The sequence below is a fragment of the Apium graveolens genome, chromosome 1, assembly GCF_009905375.1.
Source record: "Apium graveolens cultivar Ventura chromosome 1, ASM990537v1, whole genome shotgun sequence".
In the NCBI taxonomy this organism is placed as follows: domain Eukaryota; kingdom Viridiplantae; phylum Streptophyta; class Magnoliopsida; order Apiales; family Apiaceae; genus Apium; species Apium graveolens.
Genome location: NC_133647.1, coordinates 182,975,201 through 183,002,011, shown reverse-complemented (window position 1 = coordinate 183,002,011; position 26,811 = coordinate 182,975,201). Strand labels below are relative to the sequence as shown.

The window sequence follows — 26,811 nt, the reverse complement described above, 5'->3', positions numbered from 1 at the left end:
TATTAAAGAACTGAAAGTCATGCCTACACAAAGGGGAAAAAATTTGGTCCATTAATCATTAAGAGAAAGAATAATCAAAAAAGAAAGGCAAAGTAAATTGAATGACAGAACTATTGTAAAAATGGCCAGCAGATAGTTTAACATGATTTTGCTTGGTGCATAGCTGGCTTTACGTCTCATGTACCGCTCTGTCAATTCGAAATCTGTACAAATATACAACAAGTACTTGAAACATTACTACAAAATGGACCTACAAACATCACTCTCTAGCTAAAAACTAAAAGCCTAGTGGAGTGGGGATATACTAATTACAACCAATTACTCAATCCTTGACTACTCAAAAGTAATTAAAAAATCAAAGTCTCGACTAATTAAAAAAATAAGGTTCAAAATTCAAACCCCAAATTAGAACTTGGTTTTTAAAACTTACCCAATTCAATCTTTACACTCCAACGTGTAATTCTTTGAACGTTTCAACTCACAACCTCGAATTTTCAACTTAAAATTTTGATATGACCTGGAAGCTTGTGTAGAGAGCAGAGTGAGGGGAGATGCGAGCTATTAGATCTTCACTATCGAGAGCTGTTAGAGTTGAATTCTTTCTCAATTCTTCAGTTTAAGCTTTGCCGTCATATCCAATTAGCACTACAGAAGCCCTAAATCATTATTTTGCAATTGGAGAGAGAGAGAGAGAGAGAGAGAGAGAGAGAGAGAGAGAGAGAGGGGGATAGAGAAAGTTAGCCAACAGCGAAACAATGAGAATGAAAAATTATCAATCAAGAACAAAGTCAGAGACTGATTTGTGAAGCAAAGGTAAATGGGAGATATAAGTTTAGATAAGGTCTGAGATTGAAAGTAAAAGGGGGAGATAAAGGGGGGAACCAAATTTTGTGAAGGGGGAAATAATTGACCGATGGAGGGAAAAAAAATATTTGTGTGATATTATTAAAAAATCAAATTTTAAGTAGTTAATTTTTAAATAATAATTTTTTCATTTAATTAAGATTAAATCAAAAGAAATATAAATTTCAAATTTTTTACTTATTTTTATAAATGACTAATGTAAATATATTTCTCGAAAAAATAATTTTAAAAATTAATCTTGTAAATCGGGAACGAGTCTCGTTATCGGGAGTGTTACTTTAATTAAATTTTTCTAATCATGATATGTAAGATGAATTTTACATTTGTTAAAAAAAATTTCATACGACTAAAATTGATATATTTTAACATCCGTACGGTTGGATCGTCGAAAAAAGAATATTAAAAATTAATCCTGTAAATCGGGAACGAGTCTCGGTATAGGGAGCGATACTTTTACTAAAAAATTTCTAATCCTGACATGCAAGATAAATTTTAAATTTATTAATAATTTTTTCATATGACTAAAATTGATATATCTTAACATCAGTACGGTTGGATCTTCGAAAGAAAGAATTTTAAAAATTAATCTTGTAAATGGAGAACGAGTCTCGTTGTTGGGAATGGTACTTTTACTAGATTTTTCTAATTCTGACATGCAAGATGAATTTTAAATTTGTTAATAATTTTTTCTTATAACTAAAACTGATATATCTTAACATCCGTATGGTTGGATCGTCGAAAAAAGAATTTTCAAAATTAATCTTGTAAATCAGGAACGAGTCTCGTTGTTGGCAGTGGAACTTTTACTATATTTTTCTAATCCTGACATGCAAGATGAATTTTAAATTTTTTGAAAAAAAATTTATATGACTATAATTGATATATCTTAACATCCATACGGTTGGATCTTCGAAAAAATTATTTTAAAAATTAATCTTGTAAACTGGGAACGAGTCTCGTTGTTGGGAGTGGTACTTTTACTAGACTTTTCTAATCCTGACATGCAAGATAAATTTTAAATTTTTTAATAATTTTTTTATATGACTAAAATTGATATATCTTAACATCCGTACGGTAGGATCGTCGAAAAAAGAATTTTAAAAATTGTTAGGAATATATGTGCATTAGTTTGATGATATGTTTAACAAAACACTTAAGTAGAAATCTAGTGTTTGTAGCCTCAACGGATAAGACCATTTTGGCTATCCGTTGATGGTGTAGCTTTACTTAGAAATAAGTCTAGTGTTGTAGCACATTTCAGTCTCTGAATTTGAGATATAATTCTTAAATGTTGAGGGAAATTATAAGTCATGTTGACTACTAGAGGATATGCAGATAGGAAGGCCAATTGTAAATATTTCATGCCTTGTAATCTTGTATAAATGAAATGGTGTCAACGGATAACTTAAAGACCTTCAACGGATGAGAAACAAAGCTTCAACGGATGTCTCTAAAGCTTCAACGGATAACATCCTTCAACGGATGAGTGCATCAACGGATAGAGCTTTAACTGCTAACACATCAACGGATAAAGCCACCAACGGATGAAGGCTTCAACGGATGTTCTGTTAAATAGCAGTTGACAAGTGGTAGTTGTACCTACAAACAGAGGCACATGGGTTGACAGAGACAACTGAGATGTGGTAGCCTAATTCAGGAACATCAGAAAAAGCAGCCGTTCTACTCTAGCATAAAGAGGCAATAGTCAATGCACTGGAGTAAAATTGAGTAGAAACAAGTGGAGAACTTATTTTATTATTGTACTTTTTATCTTTGTCTTCACTTGTAAACTTGGTGATATATAAACCAAGTAGCAGCTAGTAATTAGACAAGAATTTTTCCAGAGCTGTTTAGAAAAATCTTGAGAGAAAAATTATCTAGTTTGTACTAGGACGCAGCTGTGATCAACTTCTTGAATCACAGATTTTCTGAAATACCATCTCTGGTGGAACAACAATCCACCAGAAAAGTTTTTAAGGTCTGTTGTATTCTTTACATTAGTGTTTGAATATATATCTGTCTGTATTAGCTTAAAGCAATTCATACACTTGTTTATCTTAAACACATAGCCTTTGAAACTGCTCAAAACTTGAAAAAGTTTTGAGATTTACATTCAACCCCCCTTTTGTAAATCTCATTGTTAGTTCATTAGGAATAACAAAAATTAATCTTGTAAATCTGGAACGAGTCTCGTTGTCATGAGTAGTACTTTTACTAGATTTTTCTAATCCTGATATGCATGATGAATTTTAAATTTTTTGAAAAAAAATCATATGACTAAAATTGATATATATCTTAACATCCATACGGTTGGATCGTCGAAAAAATCATTTTAAAAGTTAATCTTGTAAATCTGGAACGAGTATTGTTGTCGAGAGTGATATTTTTAATAGATTTTTCTAATCCTGACATGCAAGATGATTTTCAAATTTTTTTAATAATTTTTTCATATGACTAAAATTGATATATCTTAACGTCTGTACAGTTGGATCATCGAAAAAATGATTTTAAAAATTAATCTTGTAAATCGAGAACACGTTTCGTTGTCGGGAGTGGTACTTTTACTAAATTTTCTAATCCTAACATGTAAGATGAATTTTAAATTTGTTAATGATTTTTTATGAATAAAATTGATATATCTTAACATCCGTACGGTTGGATCGTCGAAAAAAGAATTTTAAAAATTAATCTGGTAAATCATGAACGAGTCTCGTTGTTGGGAGTGGTACTTTTAATAGATTTTTCTAATCTTGACATGCAAGAAGAATTTTAAATTTGTCAATAATTTTTTCACATGACTAAAATTTATATATCTTAACATTCGTATGGTTGGATCGTCGAATTTTTTTTTTTAAAATTAATCTTGTAAATCAGGAACGAGTCTTGTTGTCGAGAGTGGTACTTTTACTAGATTTTTCTAATCCTAACATGTAAGATGAATTTTAAATTTATTAATAATTTTTTCATAGGACTAAAATTGATATATATTAACATTTGTACGGTTGGATTGTCGAAAAAATTATTTTAAAAATTAATCTTGTAAATCACGAACAAGTCTCGTTGTTGGGAGTAGTACTTTTACTAGATTTTTCTAATCATGACATGCAAGATGTATTTTAAATTTGTTAATAATTTTTTCAGATGATTAAAATTGATATATCTTAACATCTATACGGTTGGATCGTCAAAAAAATCATTTTAAAAATCAATCTTGCAAATCAGGAACGAGTCTCGTTGTTGGGAGTGATACTTTTACTAGATTTTTCTAATCCTGCTAAATTTTTTAATAATTTTTTCATATGACTAAAATTGATATATCTTAACGTCTGTACGGTTGGATCGTCGAAAAAATCATTTTAAAAATTAATCTTGTAAATTAGAAACGAGCCTCGTTGTCGAAAGTGATATTTTTACTAGATTTTTCAAATCCTAACATGTAAGATGAATTTCAAATTTTTTAATAATGTTTCCATATGACTAAAATTGATATATCTTAACATCCGTAAAGTTTGATCGTCAAATAAATCATTTAAAAATTTAACTTATTAACCGGGAATCTCATTTTATATAGTAATACTTTTACAATGGTTTCCTTGAAACACCATTATGTAAAGATAAACTAAGACAACATTTTTTTTGTTATAAAATCGTTGTGTAAGTATATCAGGTTTTTTCAATCTAACGGCTAATATCTAATCTCATTTCAATCAAGGGTTGTCATTCCGACACTTCAGCAATCCGGGTAAAATATTTACAACTTATCATGGGGTGCCACCTCATCAGGTGGTGCCCATTTAAATTTTAAAATAACTATTTCAGACAACTGTTTTATTCCATTGTATGAAGGTTTCTAAGACAACCCTTCTAAAAACTATTGTGTGAATTTCACAACGTAATATCTAAAAGCTTGTATGAGACCAACTAAGACAACACTTTTGTTTTAACATAAAATCATTGTATAAGAATATCAGCTATTTTTCGATCTAACGACCGATATCAAATCTCATTTCAATGAAGGGCTCTCATTTCGCCACCTCAGCAATCCTTGTGAATGATTACCACATATCACGTACATATCACGTGCTGCCACCTCAATACGTGGTACCCATTGAAATTCCTCAGACAATTATTTTAATTCCGTTATTTGATGGTTTAGAGGATAACCTTTATGAAAAACCATTGTCTGAATTACACAATGTAATATCAAAATCGTTGTCTTATATCCCTATAAGTTAGCATAATAACAACATTTTGTAATCGTTGTGTTTAAGATCTACAACAACACTATATTTAAAAAACCGTTATCTGACTCGACGAGCGGATACAACTTGTACAACAGTTTTAAAAAGATGGATATCCGTTGTTTGTTCTGGAGCTCACACAACTGTTTTTTCAGCAAAATCAATTCACCTTTTTATGATTTTTTAGGATGACAGTTTTTTTAACCGTTGTCTGTTGTCTGATTGCAAATTTCTTGTAGTGATAAAATAAAACTTTATAGTAAACATTTCAAGGTACTTTGAGACCTCACAAAAACTGAGTTAACTATTGTTTGTAAGGTTTAGAAATATGTAGTAATGTGTATACCAAAGGAAAATGTCAACAATAAAGAATAGAGAAATAAATTAAATCTTTAATTATATTTTTAGATATTTTTAATTAGTTTTTTTTCATGTGACTTTGAATTTGGTAGAATTACATTCAATCGTTTTTCCAGTATTTTCACTTGACTTCATTTTAAATTGATGCCATCAAAGTGAGAACCCCATACATTTCCAAAAAATATCTCAGTCATTTTTTGGAGGGAATTTTTATATCTCAATCTAGTAACATACAATGTATTTTAAGTTGGAAGCACATACAAGTGCAGATTAAATGTATTTATTAGGAATATATATTACCAAATATATTGAATACATAAATATGTAGAAATTTTTTAAAATAAATTATTGGGATTTTTTTCCATTTTATTCAACCTCACTTAAATGATTCTCTATTAGAATATTGTTCCCGAAAATAGATATCTATTTTTTTTTAAAAAAAAGACTACTATAATATTGTACTAGACCCCCAAATTAGCAGAGATTGTACACACGCTCATACTCCATTTAATAAACCTAGAGGCTATGGCCAAATATATTTAACTAGCAATTTTTTAAATTTCCTCTCATTGATAAGTTAAGATATATATTACAAGCAAGATAGGATAATTTAATGGTTACTACTCAGTTTTCAGTATGATGATTTTGATTCTTGTTCAGTTTTCGGTATGCTCATTTTTTATTCTTGCTCATAGAATAAATATAAAAAATACATACTATCATAAAAATTTATGAGTTTAATCAAAAAAACATTCACCCCTGGTAATTAAATGCAGATTTTTAATATTCTGAATGTAGTCTAAGTGGAATCGTGTCTAAAATATTTTATTTTCGTGAAAAATAATTACGAAAGCATTTTTGCGACGATAAATAACTTAGACAGAAACAAATTTAGTAGGTATATAATGATAGGTAGAGGATTTAATGTGACATTTTCTTGAAAAATAATAGGAAATGTTATTTTCAAAGCCAATTTTTTGTTTTTAGAATAAATAAGTTTGAAAAGACAAATATGCCTCCTTACATATACAAGAACAACAAAGAAAGAATAACAATAAAAAAGTAATTTCATCTTTTCATATTTTTCAGTTCTGGAAATTAAAAAAATAAATTTAAAGTAATATTTCCCAAAATAAATTGCCTGCACAAGTTAAAGTGTAAAATTTGAGTGGCCGAGAGATGAAATGTTGATTTCCAAACTTCTCAAATATGTTTTACTAAACTTATCCATATACACGTAAAGATAAAAAAATATCTTAAATCTGAACCATATAAATGAGTATAAATTTTAACCAAAGAAGTAAAGTCACGTGGAGAGAAAAAAAATGACTCCAGTATACGTTATGATTCTAAAATATGAAAAAATGTAGCGTTGAAAAAGAATAAATAAATCGTTATGCTCAAGTCACCATATAATAAAATGCAAGTGAAAGAGACGGGGGATTAAAATGTCAACCTCGAAGGGGAGAAATAAAAAAAAAATGCACCTAACATGTGGCTGAGGGTCCACTAATATTAGTTTTGGTTGCTAAGGAAAAACGAACCCGTGATGGAGAAATATATGGTCTGTGCAGCAGGGTCCGCCATGTCTGCGATGGATATGTGTCTGTGTTTTTCTTGTCTCCGGACCGTATTTTGTTTGTGATGTATATTATTACCATGGTGGCCAATTTGATTGTTGAAAGCAGGCACCATATTTAAGGTTCATTCCTATCGATATGCCCCTGTCTATTTTCCATATAATGCCATCCCATTCAAAATCTAACCATGTTACATTGCCATGACACTAGAGCTTGAGGGTGCCGAAAGGGCGGCTAAGGGTAAGACTTTTTACTTCAAAATTTTGAGATGAATTGTTCGTCTAAAATCCAACTTCTATATCCAAACAATGATTGGAATGAGAATCAGTTTCTAAGGGGTGTATTTGTCTCACATTTTAATGGATATATAATAATTCATGAATTTTAATTAATTTTATAAATTCATAATTTTTTTAAATTTTACAAATATTTGAATATTATTTTTTTAAAATTCTAAATAGATTTTCATGGATTTTGATGGATTGATTTTGGTGGATTGAATAAAATCTCATGAATTAATGAATTGATTTACTAATATTTCTTTTATTATACAATTTCATATATCAACTAATAACGATATTATAATTCAAAATAAATTGCAAGATTCAAGTAACAAATTTAACTCATCAGTCGTCATTTTTCTCACTCCGATTATACTATACTTAATTGTCTTTTTTTTTATTTGCTTTAGTCCTTTGTTATTATTCAATTCAAGTTTATCATCCTCCATATTCAAAGATCGGTCATCTAATCATGTATTACACTAAATTTGTATGATGCATGATTCAATATTAGCGCTTCAAAATTTTACGAGGGTAATAATGAAGCTAACTAAATAATTAAACATTTTTTATTTTTAATATATTTAAAATTATATGAACATATTTCATTTTGATTGTATTTTAATTGAGAAAATAAATGTTAGTACGAAGATTTACTCAAACTGAAGAGAATCCAAGACAAATAATTTTTTTTATTAAAAATAAAACAATAAGATGACATAGATAAATTGATTTTTAAAAATTATATATAAATTTCAGGATATGATAAAATTAATAAATGATATAAATATATGATATTAGGATTTGGGAGCAACGAAAAATCGTGTTCTTTAAATTTGGGAAGAAACATGTCTACGTAGAATTTTGATAATTTTAGAAGAATCTTTTAAAATCTCATCTACTTTGGTTGGATATCAAAAAAAAGTTAAACACACCAGCAAATTCAATGAAATCTATCATTTTATTAAATCCAAAAAAATACATGACTTGTTGAATACCATAATATTTTAGTGGATTGTTTTAAATCTTGATTGGATACCACAAGATTTTAAAATATTTCGAGAAATCCTGATTGAATACCCCAATAGTCTAAAAGACTTTTTAAAATTCAAAAATGAATACCTTTATAAAATCCAAATTAAATTCCCTCACATTTTCAAAATCCTTCAAAATTTTTCAAAATCCCAATTGAATACACTACTCTAATAATACTAGTTTATAGCCCGTGCTTTGCATACGGGGATGTCAAAAATTATTTACTAAAATAAATAAATAAAATTATAATCAAAATTAAAATTGAATAATATGATTATGAAAGATTAAGTTATCTATATAATAAGTGTATTGGATCTACATGTTATGATAAATTTATTTAAGAATTAATTTCGTTAGATATGTTATTTTTATGTTATTTATTTTATGAGATTATTTCTATAAGTAGATATGTTAAAATTTAAAGTTTACTTCAAATTGTATTAAAAACTTACCATAAATAATGTAATTCATATTTAAAATTGTATTGTCAAGTTTTCATAATTAAAATGGGTTATAATAAGTACATGGATCTTTTATAAAGCTAATATGGATACCAAACCTAAAAATGGATAGTCCACTGGTTCAAATTAAAGTTAAAAATCATACCCGAACCAAAATATGGATACCAAAACTTAGGAAAGGGCTATCCGACAATTTATAATATATAGATTTGATTTAAAATACTATAATGTAATTATGGCTTTTTCTACTGAATTTCTTCGAGTTAAGATGGTAAAAATGGCTAAAATTTTCACAAATTAGTAAATGCTGGCCCTGATTCAAAATGACAAGTTCATGACCAAATTTTAATTCCGCCTTAAAAAACAGAGCCCTCAAGTGTCGTTAACCATATATCATTAAATTTTACAAAGTGAAGTCTAAATTGTAGAATGGTGGCTAAATTTAGCATCTATTTTCAAAATAATTACATATCCGAGTTTCAAATATTTTAAATAAAAAATTGATATTGTACCTTATTTTATACAATAATAAAGATGAATGTGTGTAATATAATATGATTTACTAGAAAATAACTCGTGTAAAGTAATAGATCGTGAAAATTTATTAAAAATGAAACAATTAGGGTAATCTACTTATTTATTATTTCAATCATAATTAACGTATTCTATTTATTTTTAAAATTTACAAAAGAATTGCAATCACAATATTACTTCAATAATTTTTAAAATTTCGTTAAATAATATAGAGATCGGTGGAAATAGAGATGTATTGTAATTATAGTATAATTCAAATAATTTTATTAGTATACTATAAATATAATAAGGTTCTACGAAATAGAAGTATTGTAATCATAATAATATCTCGACAATTTTATTATTTGATTAAAAAAGATTTTACCTGCAAAAGTTTTTTTAAACAAATATCCTCTTAAGATTTGAATTCTTCATATTTTTCTGTTTTTCGATTCATACTAAGTTTATCGATTAAAGAAAAAGTTATTTTTTGTCTCACCGCTAATTTGAAAAGTAGGGTAAAACATAGGTACCAATATGTAATTTAATGTATTATTGTTCAGTTAACTGCATATATTTAACGGAACTTGATAGTGTCACTGTCACCTATGCAAAAGACGAAAAATTAGTTTGAACACCAACATGTCATTATTAAAATTAGGTCAACATTTTTTTAATTTGTGAAAATTGGAGACACCTTCATATTTCTTCCTCAATTTCTTCACACACAGTACTTCTTGCTGCATTGCAGAACAGGGATATCGTAATGCTAAACCAATTTCAAAACGCAAGAAATCTAAAATCAGAAATGAAGTGAACGCGTGGACAGTATTTCGTTCAAATTGCGGATCGATTTGGCCCATCTATTGATCCAAGAAAATAGGTGATTGCAACACTTAAGTACGCTGGGCTTAACCGCCGAACAGTTAACTATTGTATAATGATTTAAAGCCCATTCCATATTTTTTTTAAAGCCATTCAGGATGCCAAATAAATTATCGTACATGAGTATATAAAAATCATCCAAATTCCCTGTAGCAAAAAAAAGAAAAAGAAATCATCTAAATTCTTCTAACAAATTCCAAAATAAAACGTAGTAAAGAATTCTTTAAACAATACAGATTAACAAATTTTTTGAATTTCGTTGGTCTACTGTTGTAGACGGGAGCTTCATTTTCAAATGTGCATCAAAAGATTGCCGCGGTGGCAAGAAGAATATAAAAATTGTCCTGGGGACTTCTGCATTCAGCCATGGTTGAAGGCTCAAACAGGTTTGTGTAGCTTTCAAGTTTATCACACTTTATGAGGTAAGATCCTAAAATTTAATATTACTTACGTGCGGTGTTAATCGAGAATCGGGGAATTTTGGATTAATTGAAAATTGGAAATTAATCGAAAGAATTAAATCGGAATAAAAATTTAATTTATTATAATATTAAGTTATATTTAATATATTTTTATAATTATATTAGTTATTTATTATAAAAAAATATATTTATTATATCTTAATTTATGTATTTATTCATATTTAAATTAATATAGTATTTTAATTTTAATAAATAATTATATATAATCCAATAAAGAAAAGTTCGTAAAAATTAATCGAATTTCAAAAATCTAATCGGTCAGATATTTTGCAAGAAATTAATCCGTGATTAATCAATTGAATCGGAGATTTATCGGAAATTTTTAGAACAGTGTTCAGTGCATACGTGTGATTTTGAATCATTTATGCAAGTAAAAAAAATGTTATAATATATTGTTTGATGCATTCTGTCACTTTATTGAAGTTCAAGTGTTTGAGTGACCTTTCAAAAAAGATAAAATTAAACAATTCCAGAATCTAAATATACTTTATGAAACGTACAAAACTAACAAAGACTAACGAAATTTGAAGATAGATTAAATGCACTTTATTTTTATTTTTGTCAAGTAAATGCAGCTCATTAAAGGGTGAAGGCCAAATTTATCATATATTTAAAAAATTAGCTATTTTTGTATTTGTCCTTATTAAAACTATAATTGACAAATTTAATAAAAGTCAAACCGACCACAAACTTCGACTGTCGGTAACCAAAAATCAGATCCCCTCTTTACCCGCCGGCGGGTGCACCGTAACTTCCCTTGTAACTACAATCCCAAACTAACACTTCTACAATTTTTACCGCGTTAAATTCTAATTTACCCCTCTCCCCTGACTTTCATTCCCCAAATTCAACATTTAACATCTCTAGATCCAGCTCCACTCCGAACTCATAATCTCGAATCTCGTTAATCGAATAAAATTTTCCTATCAAGTTTGTGTTCCGAAATTTAATCGCACATCTAAATTACTCCACGATTCCATCTGTTTAGTATCGCATCTATAGACACACTATACATACATGCGCAGAAGTAACTGATTTAAATTGAGGTTGTTACAAGGCCGTTGGAGATGGATTCCACATCGATCCGCGTGCCTTACAAGAATCTCAAACAAGCTGAAGTTGAAATGAATCGACTCGATTCGATGAATCGATCAGACGAGTCTTCGAATCATTTCAATTCTAATGGAGTTGATTCGAATGCGTCTTCACGGCCTGCGCAACAGAATGGAAGTAATGGAATGAGTATGATTACGTTAGTTTTGAGCTGTACGGTGGCTGCTGGTGTTCAATTCGGTTGGGCGTTGCAGCTCTCGCTTCTCACTCCGTACATTCAGGTCACATTTTGTTAGTTTCGCTCTTTGTATTAATTGTGTATTTATGTGTTTGTTTGCTTATATAGATTGCGAGTTTAGGAGTACATGAAGGATGACGTCCATGAATTGTATCTTTGTGTGTGTTTTAGTATATAGATTGTAGATAGTTTTCGAGTTTATGAGTATATGAATTGTATTAATTCGTTTTGTGTATGTGTATTAGTGTCTTTGCGTGCATTTTTAGTCTCTCCCGTCGTTTTTGCTGTAATTTGGATCTGAGATGTATGTGATTGTGCATGTAGATTGCGAGATATGTGTTTTTGACGTGTCATTGTTATTATAAATGTGTGTTTACTTGATTGATTACTTTTATTTGAAAATAAGCTGTAATCATTTGTGGATTTCGATTGCGAATTGATGTGTTATTTCTATAGCTGTTTTTGTGATTGTATCATGTTTACATAAATAGCACTCTACTTCTATAGATTTTAGTAGTGAACAGACCAAAGACGAAGCTCATTGTCAATTGTCTTTTACTTACGCTTTTAAGATTTAAGGAGATTCCTCGTGCCGAGATGAAACTTGTTGGAATGGTAAAGGATGATTTTATGAGTATGCACAAGTTGTGTATGGCTTTCTAGTTGATAAACTAAAGAAGAAGCCTGCAATTAGCTGTTCTTTAAAGTTCATTATAAAGAATGATTTAAAGAGTATGCGTGTAGCTGTATATTGTCTTGGGGCGGTTTTAGAAATATCAACATCTGTATATTGGATAATGAGCTGTCGTTCATAATGAATACCTAATGAGTACTTGAGCCAGTGAGGAAATGTACAATTCGGTACAGTAAACAATGAATCAACATTTATAATCTCAACTTACGTAGAAAGTCATTACTCCTGAAGGCTAAACACTTTAAATTTTAACAATACTCGGCATTTAGTCTTTAGTATGTGGAAATACACTATAAATAATCATTTGGTTTTCAAACAACTTACCTTTCATTTCTTAAAACATAGAGACCAATACAAGATAATTATTTCTAACCTTGTGCCTTCAATTAAATGACACAATAAGACGCTTGTATTCTTCGAAAGAGAAACAAAAAATAAACGAACAAAGTACATAATCAAATATATATTACTATAAATTACGTGGCTAATAGAATCAAAACTTGCAGCAGCAATGACCTTGCCTGTTGCATGATCCTGGAGAATACAGTGAGAAATGCAAGGAAGTTACTGAACAGTAGTAATTCTTATTGATAGGATATAGATAGTAAGTTTTAGTAATTGCAGGTAGAAAGGAAATATGTAAATCATTGGATAGTGATAATGAAGAAAGTTGATGAGAATTTCCTCTTCATGAGCATATACAACAGCTCCATTGGAAACATGTTTATTGCATGTTTCAACTTTCACCGTGTTATGATTGTAGAATATTAAATGTTTGATCATATGTGCTAAGTTCCGGAGCAATGATCTTAAGGTAGGAAATCCATATGATATAAAATGACAAGATGTACATGTATGAGCAGGATTTGGTGAGTGTGCTGAATGAGTGCTTCTTAGCTGAGACATTAAATGATGGAGGGCATTGAGTTTTGAAGCAGTCATTTACCCTCGTTAAAGGAGACTGTTCTTCACTTCTTCTAACACCACACGATGATCACTAGAGTGGGTGCCTTTGTCCGTACCTTGATTGGTTAAACCACCTTGGATTTGTTCTTCTCTTCTATGAATTTTAGGTGAGTGTGTAGGTTGTAACATAAAGCATATAGAGTGGTATAACCTATAAAAATAGTCACCACCAAACAACTACTTTACCTCAAGATCACTGGCGTATGTTCTGCTTTGTTTAGTTGTTAGACACTTACCATGAGAATCACAGATCGATTAGACGAAGCCATCCGGTCGTTCTTTGATTTCGAATCTCCTCTTACTGAAGACAGCCTTATTTTACATTAGAAAAGGGTATTTGTTCGAGGAGTTGATTCTTGATTGAAGCGAATCGTACTCAATAGACAGTCCATCAATAAACCTCATTGCCCTTTCTTCTATCACCAGCTTCTGATATTTCTTCATGTCTTCCACATGTTAATACTTATATAGTGTAATGATCTAATGTTTTCCATAACGATTTCGGTTCTGAATGTTACCTAACTACTATTTAACCACCTTAAGAAACCCAATTTTTTTGTTTTACTTCATAATGCTTGCTATTCGGAGAATAGTGGATGGTCAAATCTACATTTCTTTAGCCGTATCAATGCAAGATGACATTTGTGAATATGTATTTCCATATAGTTGAACAACCATGAATTGACCATGACTGATGTAGGACACAAGCTCCACATCCATGACATTCTTGGAATTCCAGTTATCAAAGCTTGCATCTCTCTTCCTTGCTTTCTTTACCTTTCCATTGATATATATTTTATCAATTTGTGGGGAGTGACATCTAGCAAGATTTTCACCATTCAAAAAAATTATTTGTCTAATTGTGGCTCATGTATAGAGTACCACAAAATTCGGACTTGCTAAATTATTTTGATCATTAGCTTTCCCATGGGGGCCAACTCTATTCTTCTTGGAGATCTGGAATGAAAAGAAAAGGTTTAACGTAGAAGGAAAACAGAATTTTTTTAAATATTTAATAGGAAAAAGTGAAGTGTCCGGTGTGGCTCAGTTAAAGAAGTTGCAACGATGTTCTCTGCATTATTTGTACAGTTAGGCGACTTCGGCTCCAATAAGTTTTGCAACTTCCTAATGAAAAAACAGTCATCTATTATGTGTAAGAGTAAGACCGTATCAACATATTATTTACTTACCGGTTCATGCGAATGAGAAAGGATAACACCTAACTAACTCTCTCTAGAAATTTCTCTTTGAAAATTAAATTAGCGTAGATTGTAAGGCATGCAAAATGGATTTTAGTGTTTCTAGTTTCTACTGCTACAACAGAAGTTGATGAAAAGAACACATACACTTTAAACTCTACATTCTTTTACAGGGTCTTTTATAAGTTCTGACAAGGGATAAAGTAGTACATTGTTGGTGTTTTTTAAGTATGTGAGATCGAATATTTTAGTTATTCTTGTTCTTTTAATATGGAAGTAGGGTTACAAAGAATTGAAATGCTCAATTTACCACAATTAATAGATGTGGGCAAAGTTCTTGGGACAACTAAATTAGGAAATGTGGTCATTTGTAAATGGGACAGAGTACTATTTCACTAGGGAGGAACAAAAATGTTGAATGTGTTTTAAAGGTCTGACATGTTTTGGATTTAGAATATAAGCAAATGCAGGATCGTATTTTTTATGTTACAATTTTTGTTTATTTTTTTCTTCCACTATTTCATCTTAATTCTTTCCATCAACTTGTATGCAGAATTGTTGTAGCTTCAGTTAAACTATGATGGTATTTTAATATATATGATGTCTTGATGCAGACACTTGGAATAGGACATGCCTTCTCTTCATTTATCTGGCTCTGTGGGCCTATTACGGGACTTGTGGTAGGCACTGCTTACAATTTTCTGTACAGGTCATAATATTCATGGACTTTTGTTATATATACATTTGGAATTGAGTCTGGTAGATAGCCTTGAGCAGTTCTATGTAGAAAGCTATCATAAAATTTAAAAATAGTAAAATGCTGCTGCATTCTATTAAAGCTTTGGCAGCAAAACATGTCGCTATTGTCTATTGCAAAATTTAATCACAGATAATATTTTCAAGGAAATGGTCCTACAAGTACTTGCATATATTTACTAGACAATGGTTATACCTATGAAACGTGCTGCAGTGATGTTTCTAAAGTTATATTCATGTTTGAAATCAGGTTCAACCTTGTGTCGGTATTTGGAGTGATAAGTGCACTTCAAAGTATGGCAGAAGACGACCATTTATATTAGTCGGATCTCTCATGATATCAATTGCTGTGAGATTTACTGAATCAGATTCATCTTCCCCCATATTTTATTATACATTGCTCGTCATCTAGCTGAACTACAAATCTATATGTAGGTTATAATAATCGGGTTTTCTGCAGACATTGGGTACCTTTTAGGTGATTCAAAGGAGCATTGCAGGTCTTTCTTTATTCTAATTTTCCTTTTAATTATCATCGCATTTTAATTATTTGACCACTTTCTGTTAATTAACAAATGCAGAACATATAAAGGTACTCGAACAAGAGCAGCTATTGTCTTTATCGTAGGGTTCTGGATGCTGGATCTTGCCAATAACACTGTGCAGGTTTGCAACTTCAAAAACTTACTATATGCTCTAGCACAATACAAAATTTGAATTATCTCATTATTTGCAAAACTTAGATTTCTGATTCTACGTAGGGCCCAGCTCGAGCTCTTTTGGCTGATTTAGCAGGTGTAATATACTCCTTTATGTCTATTTAATAAAATTTTAAACTTATTCTGTTAATAGATGTTGGCGCTGTACAGACTGTTAAAGTATCTTGTTACTTTGAAATAGGTCCTCATCAAAGAAATTCCGCAAATGCTATATTCTGCTCATGGATGGCTGTTGGCAATGTCCTAGGCTTTTCTTCTGGTGCAAGTGGAAAGTGGCACAGGTGAAACATCTTACTGAATTCTGCGTCGAAAGTATCATAATATGAACGCATTTTTTGAGGCAGTTTGTAAAGTGCAACATACAGCATGCCTGTTAAGTTGGGTCATTTTAAAAAGTAATAAACTCTTTAAAAAGTAATAAACTCGAAATCTTCTATATCTGCATCGAAAATTGTCTTCTTATTATTCTGCAGCCAATTTCTAGGTGGTTGATTAAACTTGCATTTCATTTTTGAGCAGATGGTTTCCGTTTTTGATGAGCAGAGCTTGCTGTGAAGCCTGTGGAAATCTGAAAGCAGCATTTCTAGTTGCTGTGGTATGTTATTAGTTCTGTGAACGCGCTCACTGTATAGCTCTATTTCTCTGTCCTTTTCTTATTTACTTGTTCATTGATAGTTTCTGGAATTACTTGTACATCTCGTGTAGAGTGTATCTAAATTTTACTAAATTAATTCAGTAATATACACTTAACAATTGTCTTTGGGCTGTGCAGGTATTTTTGATTCTATGTACACTTGTAACTCTTTACTTCGCGAAAGAGGTTCCCTTGATTCCAAATCAAGCTCGGCGATCATCAGATTCAGCTCCTCTTTTGGACGATCATCAACATGTTGGAAATAACCCCTCAAAATCAAGAACTGATATGCAACTAGTTGATGATTCCTCGGGGATAAATTCTGATAGTGCTTTAAAAATAGAAAATAATCAAAAGAGTGAACACCATGAGGTTGAAGAAGATAAAGTTGAAAGTTTCAGCGATAGCCCCGGTGCAGTCTTGGTTAATCTGTTAACTAGCTTACGGCTTTTACCACCAGCTATGCATTCAGTCCTAGTAGTAATGGCCCTTACGTGGGTATGTTTTGCCTTTCTATCCATGGCTGACATGATTTTTTATAGATTCAGTTCATGCAGATTCTTGATTTATTAGAAAGATATTGAAGATAAATTATTATAGTGAACTTTTAATATTATTTTGCAGATGTTTTCATTAACTATTCTTACTGCAGTTGTCCTGGTTTCCCTTTTTCCTCTTTGACACCGATTGGATGGGAAGAGAAGTTTATCACGGAGACCCAAATGGAGAGATATCTGAAGTCAAAGCTTATGATCATGGTGTCAGAGAAGGTGCTTTTGGTTTGCTGTTGAATTCAGTAAGAACTCATATATTAAACAAAATACTTGCCGTTTCCAAAGACATCTTCTTGATATTAAAAATATATTTATGTAGGATTCTGTGCATACAGTTACAACTTACAACTAATGAGTCGGTGTTAGGCATCTAAAAATTGTAAATTTTTCCATTAATTTTGTTATTATGTTTACTCGCGGGGGCAGGTTGTTCTTGGAATTAGCTCTTTCCTGATTGAACCAATGTGCAAGTTAATTGGCTCAAGATTAGTTTGGGCAACAAGTAATTTCATTGTGTTTGCCTGCATGGCAGCAACTGCTGTCATTAGCTTCATTTCTGTCAAAGAATCATCAACACATATTGGGCATAATATTGGAGATAATGAAAGCATCAAAATTGCTTCTCTGGTTGTTTTCGCTATTCTGGGCTTCCCTCTTTCTGTAAGTCTTTCTCACTCTCTGCCTGTTATGTCTATGTACACCCGTTGAACATCACAAGATGCATTGTTAACCTCCCTATAACATGCGTTAGAATTTGCTTCTTCTTTTTTTCCTTTCTAACTGCATCTATTCTCCAGGTTACCTACAGTGTCCCATTCTCAGTTACTGCAGAGTTGACAGCTGATTCAGGGGGTGGCCAAGGTCTATAAAATATTCTCCTTGTTTTATCCCTTTGACAATTTTTCTTCCTTATTTAAGCAACACCATTGTTTTCTGATCCTGAATGATGTCTGCATCTGCACAGGATTGGCCATTGGAGTTTTAAATCTGGCAATTGTTATACCCCAGGTATTTCAGAGATTGCAAATCAGTGTTATATATTCAATATATAAGGCTCGGTTTGTTTTCTGGAAAATAACTTATTGGAATAAATTCTGAAAAAATATTTCTGGGAAAATATTTCCTTCATTTGACATCATGATAGTGAGAAAATGTTTCTCTTTTGATAAGAAAAAGTCATTTAATATATGATAAGAAAAAGTCATTTAATATATTTTAAAGGAAGTTTCCTCATTTATATAAGTATTTTTATTTTTCCGAAAAGAAACAGGACAGTTGAAAAAAATCTGGAAAACATATTCCGAAATCAAATTAAGACCAAAATATCCGACGTTCATAATTTTTTTTAGCCTAAACAAACACCAGAAAATAAGGATATTTTTTAAATGACTTTTGTTGCTGTTATTAGGAGAAGGCTACTCTCGGTGTGTAATATCTCTTATTTTATTTGCTTGTTATAGATGATCGTTTCCCTCGGTGCTGGTCCCTGGGATGAACTGTTTGGTGGAGGAAACGTACCCGCATTTGTCCTGGCTTCTTTATCTGCCCTTGCTGCTGGCGTTATTGCAATACTCAAACTGCCAAACCTATCAAGTTCTTTTAGGTCCACAGGTTTTCATTTTGGTTGAGGCTTCCGGAAGTAAAAAAATTGTCACCAATTTGTACAGGCAACCAGAAGAAGAGAGTAGGAGACAAACTTGACGAGCAATGGTTCTGATGCTCTGCGTACAGTTGTATTCTATCCCAGAGTTTCACATAGTATCCTAATTCATTGATTCTTTTTCCCCTTTTTGGATCTGTACTGTAAGTACAATGTATAATCGTAGTTAGTCTAGTCTAACCAAAAAGAATATAGTGAAATGATTTTTTGAGGCTTCTACTATTTTGTATGATTCTCAGTTGGCATTTAGAGACCACGGCTTTTTTGATCATATTTACTCAGCAACACTTTCTAAGCCCTGTAGATCTAATTGAGTCACCATACTCGTTATTCTGAAATATATTTAGACACTCTGATTCTTATTTGGGCGGTGTTTAATTGTACTTGGCAATGCTCTTGTTTTGAAATGATAAAATGGTTTAGTCTGTAATCTAAGTTCATCTAGTGCATGGTAGGTAAGTTGGTATCGTCGCTAAGCGTCAAGAACTATACTTTGATGAGTGGAAGTTTAGCTGGGGACTTTAGAAGAGAGTAGGGAGAGACCCACTTGAAGAACAAAACTGTGTTACTGGGCCTTCTGATAAACTGACTTCTGGGAAATGGACCACTAAGGGTAGAAAATTGTAGCATTGTTCATGTATACATGTGGGAGCAGCTGAAAGTTTTTGAAAATATGGGGAATTAGGAGAACAAGTAGTTGAGAAATCACTATCTAGAGAGGATAGAGATCCTCTACTCTATTTTCTTGCAAATGGAAAAGGAAGAATGAAAATTTGAAGATGCGGTCTGACAGCACATGGATTTGGATCAGAGGGGGCCAGAAACTAAGGCCTGTGTGCCGGAGAAACAAATTTATTTTTAAAAAAAATTGAAATTGATGAATTTCCATATTAGCACATTCATGTAGAAAAACAATGATTGTTCTTGTTTGTGATCTATACAGTGCTGATGCATGTAGTTTGATTGCAAATATCCGTAGCAAAAATTTAAACTAAAATTGCACAGAAAAACGTTGAGATGTTATTTTATGTTTCTCATTTGATGGTTGATATTGTTCAAATTATGTGAATAATATATATTTACTAATTAACTACTTGTAAATTTGTAATGCTTGTTTTTAATATATTTACTCGTGTCCCATGTGATTATTCATTATTCAACTATTTTATTATCATTTAAATTATATATTACACTTTAATAAAAATGAAGAACGCATGCAGTAGAAAAAATTAGAAATGTATATAGAATGCATGAAAAATGGATTAGCCGTGGTGCACGGGATGTGTTGGTAGGTGGGGGGTGTAGAACTGAGGTGGCACTCTTTTGGACCATCTCTGATCTCTCTATGGTACCATCGTCAGAATAACTGCAATTTGCACTCTAGGGGTGTACAGATAAACCGCTCAACTATAGCCAATCGCTCAATCGCTTGTAACTGAACTGCATTTGCGGATAATCGCGAAACGCGGGTTGGTTGTAAATTTAAATTTTAAAAACCGTTCATTCGCGGTTTGGATGCGGTTTTTAAATTTTTGAAAATCGCAACCGCAACTCGCAACATATATTTATAATAAAATATATTTCCAAAAATGTAGTTGATATCATATAAATTAATAAGTATACACATTTATCAACTAATCTTAGGTTAATATTAAAATTTCGTTCAAAAAATTCACAATCATTATAAGATATATAACCAAACAAATGAAAAATATAATCAACATGTAATTTTTTTTATCCTTTTCTTTTTTCTTTTTTCCCTCGCCTCCACATTTTTGTATGTTTTTAATATCCTTACTCCACACGGAGCATTAGTTTATATTTTATTTTTGAATATAATTTATCACGTAACTTAAACTTTAATTTATTAATATTTCGAATTTATTTTTTTGCAAATTATTAATTATTTTAAAACAAGTGGTTGAACCGCAAACTGATCCGCAATAACAGCAAATTCGCAACCGCACATTTGCGGTTGCGGATGACAATTTTTTAAAACCGCTCTTTGCGGTTTGGTTCGACTTTTACCCCAAAACGGATCCGATCCGAATCGCGTACACATTCACATTTGTAAATACTCCTATTTATAAGGATTTAATCAGCAATGGATATAGGACATGTTTAGAACATATGTACATTTTATGAGTTGTACTATATTCCCAAATTTTGAAGGAAAATGGATTATTATCGTCAATTGTAACAAAATTGTTGACGTTAAATAATCCGGATAAACAGAGCATATTCAACCTAATTCTGAGAGTTTATGAACATGTGCTAGACAAGCTCCAAAAATTTAATATTTGATGTTTAATAAAATTATGTTACTATAGTTACAACTAGCTAGTTTAAATTTGATCAAAATCTTAATATTATATATATATATATATATTGACAGCATACTTAAGCTTTTCATATTAAATATATTCCTAATATATGTTTCATATTTAAGTTAAAGCCTAGCACTCAACAATGAAAATAAGATTTACCAAAACTCTCGTTTTCATTTCTAGACAATTTGACAAGTATTATTCAATGGAACACTAGAGCCTTCTTAGTATAACAAACATTAGTACAAGAGGACTCAGGACCTTAATAGAGCTCTAGTTACACTCCCTTGTCATCTAATATCACTAGTTGGAAAAACACAATGAAAAAATAATTTTTATCCTAATAAGACATTTTACGCCACTAAATGAGGACCTCACAGACAGACTCTATAAATATATAATTTATAGATGAGAACATTGGACCTAGTTTAGTCATTTTCTCTTTCACCTTTGTTCAGCATTGTTATATATCTAACAAACCAAATGAATTGTAATTATTTATTATATTGGCAAGCTGTACAAGTTTACTGAAAATAAAATATGATATGTAGAGTAAAATAACATATATAAAACTATCTAGAGTTCTTTCTGCATTATAGATAAGTCTCTCTCCAGCTTACTCTCATTTGTTTTGTGACCTGTGAATATGAAAGTCAGAGCACCGCCCAACATCTAAGACGGCAGCAGCAGCAGCTACCAAGTATGCAGTTCTTATAAAAAAACCTATCCTTTTTTCTATTTCATTTTCGTTCCCCTCAAAAAGAATTTATATATGTACTATATACTCACTCATGAGTGCTTGCACTAGGGAGATGGATTTTTTCCCAGCCAATTTCATGCTACAAAATCATCAACAACAAGAAGAACAAGATCACTTTTCTCATATTCAGAACCCTACACATCTGTTACCTCCTCGAGATTTTCATGGTACATATACTTTTCTTAATATAAATACATATACTAGTTTCGATTATAAACATTTACATTGAAACTTTTGATCGAATTATAAAAATATATCGATGAAATTTCTGAAATGTTGAGTATAGGTACTATTGGCTCGTTCTTGGGCAAAAGCTCCATGTCATATTCAAGAGTTGATCAGCAGCTGCATGATGAAAGCAATGTAAATGGTGATCATGTGGATGATTTGTCTGATCCAGATGATGATGATGGATCAGGAGGCGTAGGATTGGGAGGTTCGAAAAAGAGAAGACTAAACATAGTGCAGCTGAAGACTCTTGAGAAGAGCTTTGAGTTGGGTAACAAGCTTGAGCCGGAAAGAAAATTGGAGCTGTCCAGGACTCTTGGACTCCAGCCTAGACAAATCGCCATTTGGTTTCAAAACCGGAGAGCCAGATGGAAGACTAAGCAATTGGAGAAGGATTATGACTTACTTAAGGCTCAATTTGATGCTCTTAAAGCTGAAAATGATTCTCTTCGGTCTCGAAATGAAGAGCTGCATGCTCAGGTATATATGATCATATACCTCTCTGTCATTGATATTAGTTAGTACATATATGCTTTAATCTTCAATTCAATATGCCATAGTATTGTGGTTAAACATTTCGAACTTTTGATCAGGTGCAAGATAATTTCAGTATAATCATACTACTCTGTAGTTTGGGTAATTTGAATGTAGTACTCCTTCATTATAACCAAATTAAGGATTAAGCAGTTTTATCGTGGTATTAGAGCAACATATGAATGGTAAGATATGCGCATACCTTATTACCCGTACGAGATTCATTTGTAGTTACTATATATATGGATATTGAAGCCAACATTAGAGAAGCAAGGGAAGGGAGAAGATATTGATGCTGGTAACTTTTGGTGATTTGATGTTAATTATATTCTAATCACTGTTGATTATTTGAATGATGATGGCTTTGTCAAAGTACCTGGAGGCACTGATCATCATATCTTTCTCATGTTAGATAATTATATTTAAATTTGTTGTTGTGATGTGTAATTGATTATTTAAAAATTTGAGTGCAGATACTAGCATTAAAAAATAGAGAGCCAACAGACTCGATAAACCTGAACAAAGAAACAGAAGGATCATCCAGCAATAGGAGTACTGAAAACAGCTATGAATTTAAATCAGATTTCTCAAGAAGAACTCCACCAGAAATTGACAGCTATCAGCCCAAAATTACCAGCATACCCTTCTTCCCTCCTAATAATAACTCGAATTTTATTAGGACGTTGCAGCAACCTGCAGCGGTTCATATGTCAAGACCATCTGATCATCATCACCACCAACCGGTTAAAGAAGAAGATTTCTGCAACATGTTCGACGATCAAACTGCGTTTTGGCCTTGGCTTGAACCACAACCATTCAATTAAGTTCTGGAAGAAATTTATGCCTCATGGTCATTACCTGCATGTATTAGCATTCCTCTTGAGTTTGAATTCTTGTTTTGGTACTTAATTAGCTTGCAAATTAATGGTGTACAAACTAGAGTGATCAAGATAAATATTTTCGAATTATGAGTCAGTTTTTGTAGTAACCGTTTCTTCATCTTTATGCATGTGGCGCAATGTAAAGGATTAAAACGAGTTTTTCATGTCTGCATTGCAGAAAACCCTACTCCTTTTGACGGGAAATCCGGAATCATATCTTTTTTGTACTAGTTAACGGAATCAATATGAAAGGTCTTGATCAGATACAAAATTTTCTTTATCTGCTTTAATAGATCAAATAAACGAAAGTCAATAACGGTGTACAAGGTTTTTGTCCAAAAATCGGTATCATAATTTAACACAATGATCAAGTGTCTACTTGGTATATATACCGCCTCTTCCAAACTCTGAGGTGTATATACATTGCTTATACTATGTGTAGAAGGATTACTGAATTACCTATGACTAACTTACAATCTTCTCAATTCTCATAGTATAGTTAAATATCTACTTATTATCTTCTATTATTATAACTCATACCTAATGTTGCACAATATTAAGCTAGTATGAAAATATCATAAAAACAAATCATTTTCAAAGTTTTAAATCACAAAAGTGGGAGAGAATAAGCACACATTCCGAGAGAAAAAGAAGACAGTGAGCTAGATTGGGAAAGTAGGGGGGGTAAAAGTGTGTATAGAAGGAAAGAAAACAAAAAAGAGTTGGAAGCAAGTCATTCTCGTGAAGTAGACGTTGAGGTGAACAATGACAAATAAATTGGGAAATGGTGGGCATTGTATTTTAAACATAATGCCCCCACCATTTTTGTTTTCGGCACTTGCTTCAATTCATTGCAACTCATCTAATCTTTTTATTTTCTTCATTCAAAATTAATACTTATATATCTATATATATATACACTACTAATCTTGTAAAACACAACTAATGGTTCTGTCTCATAGCCTAACATTAAACTTAGGAGGAATCTTATCAATAATCAACACTGACTAAAAAGCAAATTATATGGTATTTATGAGGTTGCATAAGTTTAATCTGCTTCAAGTTTGTGCATCAGACTGTAAATATCAAATTCTAGCTATATATTAAGGTATGAATTTGGTTTAGTAACATTAATTTACCGACGAGATGTAAATTTTGACTAATTTGCTTTGTTTTCAAGTGAGGGAAACTGATTACTCAACGTATAAGTAACTATCATGGACAAAAATAACAATTTGTGTATGACTAATAAGAAAATCTAGAGCATCTTATTAACAGTGATGAATATTCTTATCAAGTTGAGGGTTATATATATAAGACGGATGCTTAATTCATTACCTAAATGTAGTGCAAATTAGCTTTGGATGCCAAAACCAAACAGTGTTCTACAACTATTAAACTACGCTAGTTGACAAATTAACAAGGTGCTTGATACGAAATGATAACAAGGCTGGCCACGTGCATGGCTTATAGCTGCTGGCAATGACATGCAGATACAACTTGGGATTTGATATAATTTGCTGGAACTTCCTGGAACATTTTTGCATGTTCTTCAGTTTATATCCCCCCCCCCCCAATTGTTCAAGACATGCCACATCATATATTGGTATCATTTTGCCTTGGAACAGCTCTTAATCTCGACGAGAACTATTTTTAAACGTGAGAGCAATTGTGATGCACTCTCGAACGAAGTGTAGCAAGCATTTTACAGAGTAACAGAAGCTAACTTATAATTACTTTCAATCCAGAGTTAAGGAAAGAGATTATCATGACTACATGTGACACATGATTAGTATGTTTATGTTTTAGCTACTTTCGAGGTTGCTTCTGTTGAGTACTTGGGGAGCAGAGATTATTGTTAATGTAAATAGTGATTAGTATGTCGGAAGTACTAATTAATTGGTAATATAGGCAAGTATAGGTTGGGGAATATTGTTGTTGTCTGTTTAATAATTGGATTATTATAAAATACTGGTTATAGTAACAATAAAAGAGCACAATAAAAAAACTACTAAAAGAATTACTATATTTTTATCGAGAGAGCGAGGAGGAGAAATAGCAGATAAGATGTAGCAGATAAGATGCTCGGAATGTCATTTGTTTCTTACTGAATGTGGCTATTTATAGCTAAAGTAGGGAACAAGTACATTAAATGAATTACAAGTTTTCTACTCCTACATGTAACTTTACTATTTAACCTTTGAATATAACAATCAATTCATAACAGATTCCAGATAGTTTGGACTTTTATTTACAACAGAAACGCTCCTTTCTTACAAAATAAGAATATGTACAGTACAGTTATGCACATTTATAAAAACTGATTCTCTGCATCACGGATACACCTAGGAAAGGAGGTACTATCAAACTCTTCAGCATTAATGTTTGGCTCAAGTGATTAAAGAGAAAATAACTATCATTTTGATCACATGTTTAAATCCAAAGTAAAGAAAATTTATAATTATGGTTCCTGAGTCAAAGCGTGTTGCAATTTATCTTGGTTGACGTGGTTTGCAGCTATTGCATGAGCCGTGGGATAGTGGCTGCCGATTTTCTACCATAAAAAAAAACTAACTCTGGTTTCTTACAAGCTGAGTATTTAGTTTTTTATATATACTGGTTTATAACTTATCAAATCACGGATCGAGTTAATTTATTTAAATAATTTTTAAAAATCATAATAGTAATCATGTCAAAATTTTTAATTTTTATTTATTAAACCTAACCCAAATTGTTGAGTACCATATTTGTTTTATGATTTTAATAAAAAGATTATAATTATTATACGATTTTAAAAAATTTATTATCTCTTTAAATATACTATTGAGTTATATGGAAAATATAATTACTTAGTTGAAATCAATATAAGGAATGCAATTTAAAAATGGGTAAGATAATATATATAA

At 31.3% G+C, this 26,811-nt stretch overlaps 2 protein-coding genes across 4 annotated transcripts; both read left to right on the top strand.

Annotated features, from left to right (window-relative positions):
- The first annotated feature begins 11,412 nt into the window (after positions 1-11,412).
- On the top strand, positions 11,413-19,539 carry LOC141672883 (sucrose transport protein SUC3). 2 transcript variants are annotated; one of them, XM_074479572.1, is made up of 14 exons: positions 11,413-12,036; positions 15,467-15,532; positions 15,859-15,957; positions 16,044-16,108; positions 16,190-16,274; positions 16,370-16,403; positions 16,509-16,608; positions 16,847-16,922; positions 17,100-17,459; positions 17,614-17,757; positions 17,942-18,175; positions 18,313-18,376; positions 18,480-18,523; positions 18,976-19,539. In XM_074479572.1, the coding sequence occupies exons 1-14, from the start codon at positions 11,770-11,772 to the stop codon at positions 19,141-19,143; spliced, it is 1,806 nt and encodes a 601-aa protein (XP_074335673.1). In that variant the 5' UTR covers positions 11,413-11,769; the 3' UTR covers positions 19,144-19,539. The 2 variants fall into 2 exon arrangements, with proteins under 2 accessions (XP_074335673.1, XP_074335680.1); XM_074479579.1 differs by lacking the exon at positions 11,413-12,036 and having other exon boundaries at positions 15,493-15,561.
- Positions 19,540-21,969: 2,430 nt separating this feature from the next.
- Positions 21,970-24,183, top strand: LOC141672866 (homeobox-leucine zipper protein ATHB-23-like). Of its 2 annotated transcripts, XM_074479563.1 has the most exons (4): positions 21,972-22,202; positions 22,311-22,429; positions 22,549-22,970; positions 23,498-24,183. In XM_074479563.1, the coding sequence occupies exons 2-4, from the start codon at positions 22,315-22,317 to the stop codon at positions 23,846-23,848; spliced, it is 888 nt and encodes a 295-aa protein (XP_074335664.1). In that variant the 5' UTR covers positions 21,972-22,202; positions 22,311-22,314; the 3' UTR covers positions 23,849-24,183. The 2 variants fall into 2 exon arrangements, with proteins under 2 accessions (XP_074335659.1, XP_074335664.1); XM_074479558.1 differs by having other exon boundaries at positions 21,970-22,429.
- Positions 24,184-26,811: the final 2,628 nt, after the last annotated feature.

Bases quoted from the DNA above. Each gene is read 5' to 3' on its own strand.
- LOC141672866 (XM_074479558.1), top strand. From the start codon at position 22,294: ATGAGTGCTTGCACTAGGGAGATGGATTTTTTCCCAGCCAATTTCATG. The intron at 22,430-22,548 runs GTACATATACTT...TGTTGAGTATAG, and splicing joins ACCTCCTCGAGATTTTCATG to GTACTATTGGCTCGTTCTTG. The intron at 22,971-23,497 runs GTATATATGATC...ATTTGAGTGCAG, and splicing joins ATGAAGAGCTGCATGCTCAG to ATACTAGCATTAAAAAATAG.
- LOC141672883 (XM_074479572.1), top strand. From the start codon at position 11,770: ATGGATTCCACATCGATCCGCGTGCCTTACAAGAATCTCAAACAAGCT. The intron at 16,109-16,189 runs GTCTTTCTTTAT...TAACAAATGCAG, and splicing joins GATTCAAAGGAGCATTGCAG to AACATATAAAGGTACTCGAA. The intron at 16,275-16,369 runs GTTTGCAACTTC...GATTCTACGTAG, and splicing joins TTGCCAATAACACTGTGCAG to GGCCCAGCTCGAGCTCTTTT.